The sequence below is a fragment of the Octopus bimaculoides genome, chromosome 25 (assembly GCF_001194135.2).
Source record: "Octopus bimaculoides isolate UCB-OBI-ISO-001 chromosome 25, ASM119413v2, whole genome shotgun sequence".
Classification (NCBI taxonomy): domain Eukaryota; kingdom Metazoa; phylum Mollusca; class Cephalopoda; order Octopoda; family Octopodidae; genus Octopus; species Octopus bimaculoides.
In genome coordinates, this window is record NC_069005.1 from 11,599,042 (window position 1) to 11,607,798 (window position 8,757).

The window sequence follows — 8,757 nt, forward strand, 5'->3', positions numbered from 1 at the left end:
ACACACACACACACACACACACACACACACACACACACACACATACACACACAAAAGAAAATAGCACTCAACACTTCAAGTGATAGCTATACAACCCTAGGCCTGGCTGCTCCACACACAAGGACAGGATATTAAATTCTTGCAATCTGTTTAGACTACAGCCCAACCCATACTGGTCATTCAGCTTCAATTTTAACCTAATACTCTTAAATCTGGTTACAGCCACATAAAAACTTCTGCTGCCGCTGCTAACGTATTGATTCTCCACTGAATGAGCACCAAGCTATTAAACCAGCAGTAAAACCCATCCCACCATATATGGTATCAAATGCAATGAACTAATGCCCCTGAATACACTATGCCATAGCTTGGCACCAGGGTGGTGCCAGCACCCTGCCAATATCCTGTCTGAACAAAATGGGCTTAAGAACATGGGAAAGAACAGATGTCACTTCTGCAGTATTAATGTCACATGACCTGAGCTGACAAAGAGAGGTCTAATATCTATAAGTCATTTTGAATTTGATTCAAATCCCATTAGTCGTTAGTCTTTAGATATCTGATTGAGATAGGTTTGTCACACAAGACCACAAAAGTTTAAGTCATATGGAGCTGAGTCAAACCATTGTTAACACACACACACACACACACACACACACACACACACACACACACATAATGTAATTTTTTTGAGTAATAGTCATATGTCAATTAGTGTGTTGAGTAAAGCACATCCACAGTTTTGGCTACCTGGTGTCATCCGAGATAATGATAATAATAATAATAATAATAATAATAATAATAATAATAATAGTAGTAATAATCCTTTCTACTATAGGCACAAAACCTGAAATTTTGGAGAAGAGGACATCGACTCCAACGTTTCACTGGTACTTAATTTATCGATCCTGAAAGGATGAAAGACAAAGTCGACCTTGGCGGAATTTGAACTCAGAACACGAAGACAGACAAAATGCCACTGAGCATTTTGACAGGCGTACTAACAATTCTGCCAGCTCGCTGCCTTAATAATAATAATAATGATAATAATAATAATAATAATAATAATAATAATAATAATAATAATAATAATAATATATAGATAGATAGATTTATACATGTATATATGTGTGTGTGTTTATTTGTATCTGGCTCCCTGTACAACTTGACAACTGGCGTTGCTTTGTTTGTGTCCCCATAACTTAACAGTTCAGCAAAACAGACCTTTACAACAAGTAGCAGATTTAAAGAAAATAAGTCCTGGAGTTGATTAGTTTAACTAAACCTTTCTAATGGTGCCCCAGCATGGCTGCAATGCAATGACTGAAACTATTTGGACATTCAAATCTCACAGTTTTGTTGCTGCAACAAACTGCAAACCATACAGTTACATTCATGACATGAAAATGCCACTTCCAAGCACCCATCATCATCATCATCATCATCGTTTAACGTCCGCTTTCCATGCTAGCATGGGTTGGACGATTTGACTGAGGACTGGTGGAACCCGAAGGCTACACCAGGCTCTAATCTGATTTGGCAGAGTTTCTACTGCTGGATGCCCTTCCTAATGCCAACCACTCTGAGAGTGTAGTGGGTGCTTTTACGTGTCATCGGCACGAAGGCCAGTCAGGCGATACTGGCAACGGCTATGCTCAAAATGGTGTATTTTATGTGCCACCCGCACAAGAGCCAGTCCAGGGGCACTGGCAACGATCTCGCTCGAAAGTCCTTACACATGCTTATATATCAATAACTCCCAATGGCCTCCGCCCCATCCCATCCCATCTCCAGACACTGTGCTGGGATGTGCACCACCAATACAAAGTGCAGAGGAATAACAAACATCAAATTCTGACTCAGTCCACTTTACCTGCTTTTGTTGTGACCACAGGTGTACAGAAATAAACTGGACAGTGGTGAGACTATAATATGTGCAGATAGTCAATTTGAACCTAAAACCATTCATCATTGCTTGAAGGAGAGTGAAGTATGGACTTCTTGTAATAAGTGATTGGGTATAAGTAGAGAGGTAGATCTGATGTGCTTTGTTGGTTGGTCAGTGTCTGATATGATGTAGGATGGCTTCATTGGGATTGGCCCAAGGTTACTCAATGACAACAACAATGACAAAATAGTAAAAAAAAAACAATAAATAGCAATTTTCATCCTGCAAGAAATATTAGCTAACAAACCCTCAAATAACACCCTACCATCTTGAGGAAGGGAAATGACACATTGAGATAATGCAATACTAGGGTAGCCTTTGTTTGAAAAATAGAAAATTAATATGACCGGATGGTCATAGCTGGAACATGTTTAGTCATAAGTCTGCTTGATATATAAGTATAAAAATGTATTATATTATATTATATATATATTATATATATTATGAGTAGTCAGAAAAATGATCATCCCTTGATACTGATCTCCACCCATATTTTCACTGGTGATTATCCCTCTACTTTGCCACCATATTATCTCCCTACCTGTCAACCCTATGTTTCGCCCTCCTTATACATTGCACCTTCCTTCCTGTCTCTCTCTCTCTCTCTCTCTCTCTCTCTCTCTCTCTCTCTCTCTCTCTTCCCTCTTCACTCCTGCAGTTCACCCAATACCATGTCATTTCTGAGGCAAAACAACGAAAACATCATCAAGTAAAACAACAAGAACAACAAATATAATAACATGAAAAACATCAAAAGATTTCAAAACTGTACAACCTACCTAGTGCTGTGTGCCCTGAGGTATATTTAAGGATTTGACTGTAGGTTTTAGGAATGTTCCCTGGAGGGGGTTTGTAGCGAGTGAAGCTCATGAAACAATACCACTTGCACAAGTCCTTTCGATCAAACAGTGGTGACATCATGAGCTCCTTAGCGAAATATGTCCACAATTGTTGGCCTGTCATCTGTGAGGCCTCCTCAACTTGCAGCTTGCTTCGAAACAGGTGGCAAATCGGTTTGTTTGTATGCAGATCTGCCTCGATTTGAAATGTCTGTCGCTGGAAACCATGCTCCAGCAGTTTTTCGGCAGTGAATGTCTGAAGCAGTTGTGCAGCAAATGCAATTCGACGCAGTGCACTTTCAGCAGTGCAGTTCTCCCCTGAAGGTCCTTGGAACTCGCCACTGTCATCGGCACAGATGATGTAAACGGGACGCACGAAATGAGTAAAGTGAGGATTGATGAGAAACAAGGTGAGGATAAATTCCTCCGCTCCGAATTTGATGTGAACCAAGTTCTTTCCCAGTTCGAGATGAACCAGGGCCTTGAAACAGCCCTCCACTAGGAGCCAGCTGAGAGTCTTCCCAGATGCGCTGCTTTCGTTCCATACCTGCACTTGGCCGTCGAGTGAGGAAGAAGAAGAAGAAGAAAAGGAAGAAGGAGAAGAAGAAGAAGACTTTCCTGGTGCGGCTGAGACTACCTCTCCAACAAGAAGAGGTAAGGCAAAGGTCAGCTGTTCTCCATCGATGACATTGTGTACATGTATTACCATTCTTTGGTCCACGAGACACGTAGAGGTTCACACACAATCTGCAACAAAATATAGAAAATGTATTAAGTTAAAGTTAACGACAAGGAAGAGAGCCAACAAAGAACAACAACAACAACAACAAAATAATTAATAATCAAATATAAGGAATATATAGGCGCAGGAGTGGCTGTGTGGTAAGTAGCTTGCTTACCAACCACATGGTTCCGGGTTCAGTCCCACTGCGTGGCACCTTGGGCAAGTGTCTTCTACTATAGCCTCAGGCCAACCAAAGCCTTGTGAGTGGATTTGGTAGACGGAAACTGAAAGAAGCCCGTCGTATATATGTATATATATATGTGTATGTGTGTGTTTGTTTGTCTGTGTTCGTCCCCCACAACATCGCTTGACAACCGATGCTGGTGTGTTTACGTCTCCGTAACTTAGCGGTTCGGCAAAAAAAGACCGATAGAATAAGTACTAGGCTTCCAAAGAACAAGTCCTGGAGTCGATTTGCTTGACTAAAGGCGGTGCTCCAGCATGGCCGCAGTCAAATGACTGAAACAAGTAAAAGAGTAAAAAGAGTATATGTGAAGGCACATGACCTAGTGGTTAAGATGCTGCACTCACAATTACAAGATCAAGCTTTCAATTCTCAGATGGTAGGGAATTGTGTTCTTGAGCAAAACACTTCATTTTATGCTGCTCCAGTCCACTCAGCTGCAAATGAGTAACCTTATGACAGGCTGGCATTCCATGTTGGCCGGCCCAACTAGCCAACAGGATGACATCATTCAAAGGCTACAATGGCCAAGGAAGTGCATTGTAACCAGCGGTGCATAACGACATCTGATAGTATGATTGATACAATGGTAATGATTAAAATATAACAATTAATGTAGACAGAAATCTGAATTTATGTAACATATGTAAAGATGTTATATTGAAGATCAATACCATCACATCAATCTGTATTAGACAGGAACATAAAAAAAAGCATAAAAGTCAAACCAATAAGGAAGCCTACTCATTCTTGTTCAACCTGCTAGAAATAACAGCTAAATGTTCCTTGCATAGCATCTCATTCTCTTAACCTTTTAGCATTTAAAATGGCCATATCCAGACCCAGATATTTTACCTGTTTCATGTTCATATTGATTGCCTTTCTGTGACTTAACTCTTTAGCATTTAAACTGGCTACATCCAGCCAAAATATTCTACCTGTTTCATGTTCAAATCGGCTGGATCTGGGCTCTTGCAACTATCATCATCATCATTTAACGTCCGCTTTCCATGCTAGCATGGGTTGGACGATTTGACTGAGGACTGGTGAACCAGATGGCTACACCAAGCTCCAATCTGATTTGGCAGAGTTTCTACAGATTCTAAGAATACACAATTGCATCGTTAAACCTTATAAGCTATGACAGAATGCATGATTATTTCAAAACATAAGCAATCCATTTCACAGAGTAACCTAAAGGTTAAAGAGAAGAACACATAGTTCTAGTTAGACTTGGTCCAGCAGATCTGAGATCGAAAATGTACCAGGTCAAGCCTGTTATGCCATGAGTGGCATACAAGTTTTGCCGGATCACAAGGTTGACTTGTGGCTCAACAACAACAACAAAACATCATCGTTTCTATTTTGCTGCTCACCCACTGTCAGACATCCCTTACTCTCCCCATCACCACTCACTCCCAACACTCCTTCCCTCTCATTTCTACCCATCTTGTACCTTGAAGGCCCACTCTAACATCTCATCACAACTTATATAACTTCCAAGCTCCAAACCCCACCCTCTCTTCTAAAATGTAAGTCATCGTGTAGTTCCTCTCCAACAAGAAATCTGTTCTACACTGGTAACTTTTCTCTCATACTTTAACCCTCTTTACCCTTTCGTGTCCCGGCACAAAGTTCTCCCTCTACACTTGGGATTCATAGTTTTGCAAGCTATGTGGCAATCTCATTGGTACTGGTGGGAATGAACAAAATCCCCCAGTACATGTTATAAGGAATTTGGTGACAAGAACGGCATCCAGCTGTAGAAAAGCACACCTAACGAACAGTGGAGCATGATTCAGTCCTTGAGTGCACTGGATCCTCTCAAACTGTCCAATCCATGCCAGTATGGGACTTGGACATTAAGTTATGGAAATGATGATGATGATGATGCTGATATATATATGTATGTATGTAAATTCGACAACTGGCACCCATGCCAACGCCGTCTCCTTCATTGGACACGAAACACAGCTTGTGAAGACTTATTGGGGCAAGCGAAAGCGAAATCGGGATGGCACCTGTGTCCAGTGTCACCTTTCTGGCACTTGTGCCCGCAGCATGTATAAGGACTTTCGAGTGAGATCATTGCCAGTGCCCCTAGACTGGCTCTTGTGCAGGTGGCACATAAAATACACCATTTTGAGCGTGGCCGTTGCCAATACTGTCTGACTGGCCTTCGTGCTGGTGGCACATAAAAGCACCCTCTACACTCTCGGAGTGGTTGGCATTAGGAAGGGCATCCAGCTGTAGAAACTCTGCCAAATCAGATTGGAGCCTGGTGTAGCCTTCGGGCTCCACCAGTCCTCAGTCAAATCTTCCAACCCATGCTAGCATGGAAAGCGGACGTTAAACGATGATGATGGCGATAATGATGTATGTATGTATGTATGTATGATGTATGCATGCATGGACACACACACAAATGCACACACAGAAAATTAAAAAGGTCAAAGCACTCTGTTGTGTTTTTTAAATGTCTACAATTCAACCCTTAACAACAACAACAACAACAACAACAGCAGCAGCAGCAGCAGCAGTAATGACAACAACAGCTAAAACAAAAACAACAAGAGTTGCTGCAATTACAACTTCAACAGAGACAATACCGACAGTGACAACAACAAGGACAGAGATGACAACCACAACAACAATAACAACGACATTAGCACCAGGAGCAGTAGCAGCAGCAGCAGCAACATCAACAACAACTACACCATTGAAAAGAGAGATGGGTGTTTGGAAGATATATAACCTTTAAATGTCAAAGTTTAATAAATCCATATACAGCTATCCCTGTACATGTATGTGCACACACATACATACACACAAACAAATGATCCGCATATGCATATGTATAGAATGCATGTTGTGTATATGTCTGTGTGTATATATTTATATATATATATGTATGTATGTATGTATGTATGTATGTATGTGTGTGTGTGTAGAGAGAGAGAGAGAGAGGAAAATGTCTCCATGTAAAATGTAAATATGTATGTATACACATACATAGATATTCACATACCAACATGCATATATGTAAATATATATGGATACTTGTGTTTGTGTTTATATGTTCACATGCATATGTATACACACACACATACATATATGCACACACAAGTACTTGTAACAGTTTCAGAGACATAAAGTTTACTACTTTGATGTTTACATTGAAATTTTTTTTTATATAACGTTGGATCTTTGAAGTGCGTTCTGTGGTTTTGTGTTGCATTGGTCATTCAAGTACTACACTTCCTCATTGGCTGACCATGCATTCACAACAAGGAGCCATGGCAACTCATTTATAATACAGTACACAAAGTAATACTGGATAGAAAAAAAAACATTAGTTGATTATAGAATTTAAATAACAAGCCATAAAACATGAAAAGGATAACAATGGAAGCTTTTTCTAATAGCAAAATACAAATCTAATTAAATATAAAAATATTGTCATGATTTAATGTCCATGTCCCATGCTGAGATGGGGTAGATAGATTGAGTGAATCTGATGGGGCTGAGGACTTCATCAAGCTCCCGTGCCTGCTTTGGCATGGTTTCTATAAATTTCTGTCCCTCCTTAATGACCACCAGTATGGTTATTAGAATAGCCTCTCGAAAAAGATCATTTAGAGTACTTCCAATCCCACCCTGTAACAGTCCAGGATAGAGGAGGTCCTTCAGATCTTTAACTGCTCATCTAAGAGAGGGTTGCTATTGTTGGCACTCCATCGCTTACGACGTCAAGGGTTCCAGTTGATCCAATCAACGGAACAGCCTGCTCGTGAAATTAACGGGCAAGTGGCTGAGCACTCCACAGACACGTGTACCCTTAACGTAGTTCTCAGGGATATTCAGCGTGACACAGAGTGTGACAAGGCTGACCCTTTGAATTACAAGCACAACAGAAACAGGAAGAAAGAGTAAGAGAAAGTTGCGGTGGAAGAGTACAGCAGGGTTCGCTACCATCCCCTGCCGGAGCCTCGTGGAGCTTTGGGTGTTTTCGCTCAATAAACACTCACAACGCCCGGTCTGGGAATCGGAATCGCGATCCTATGACTGTGAGTCCGCTACCCTAACCACTGGGCCATTGCACCTCCACTAAGAGAAGGTAACTCATCCATACAAATCCTGCCTCTTGATAACTACTAAGCTCATGGCCCTTGTGCACCAGACCAACACAACTCCAAAGAATAAGAGAAAAGGGCACCAAACACTTTACAGCATGTACAGGGGCCTTTTTTAATGCCACCAACACTAGTGAGATTACTATGCAACTTGTAAGACTATGAACCCTGAGCGGGGAGAGGTAATTCATGCTAGGCGAATAAGGAGTAGAGATGGGGTAAGTATGAGAGAAAAATGATAGAACAGAATAGGTTTTTTTTTGCTGGAGTGGAGCTATATGACAACTTAGATTTTAGAAGAGAAGGTTGAGGGGAGCTGGAGAGCTATTGTAAAAAGGGGAAAAAAAAATTATAGTATCATGAAATCTACCAGGCATTACCATTTAATTATTTAAAATCCATCTTTGATGATTTTATCAGTTATAGCAATATTTGCAAAACTTTTTGTAACTGATTGTAGAATATGTGGCCTAAATGCTATTACAATAGTTTGATATGAAAATGGCTTAGAAATGTCAGTGCCAAATCAATTCAAACATAACAGACTAATATAGGAACAAGACAAATATATACCTATACATATATACATACATTCATATATGTGCATGCATGTATATATACACACACATGCATACACATAGATGTATATGCATAAATATGTATATGAATATATATATACATATACATAATATGCATATACATATAACTACATATACATGCATGCATATATAAACATACATGTGTGTGTGTGTACAACTACAAATTTGCAAGTACTCACACACAACATACATACATACATACATATACACAAACACATACAGATGTATATATATATATATATATATATATATATATATATATATATATAT

At 40.0% G+C, this 8,757-nt stretch overlaps 1 protein-coding gene across 2 annotated transcripts in view; it reads right to left on the reverse strand.

The window, feature by feature from the left end:
• Positions 1-8,757, reverse strand: part of LOC106882750 (uncharacterized) — a 138,997-nt gene that overhangs the window by 75,533 nt on the left and 54,707 nt on the right. For both annotated transcript variants that reach the window (XM_014933526.2, XM_014933525.2), the window contains exon 2: positions 2,728-3,534. In XM_014933526.2, the coding sequence (XP_014789012.1) occupies positions 2,728-3,496 (769 nt within the window). In that variant the 5' untranslated portion in view covers positions 3,497-3,534. The remainder of the gene's footprint in view (positions 1-2,727; positions 3,535-8,757) is intronic.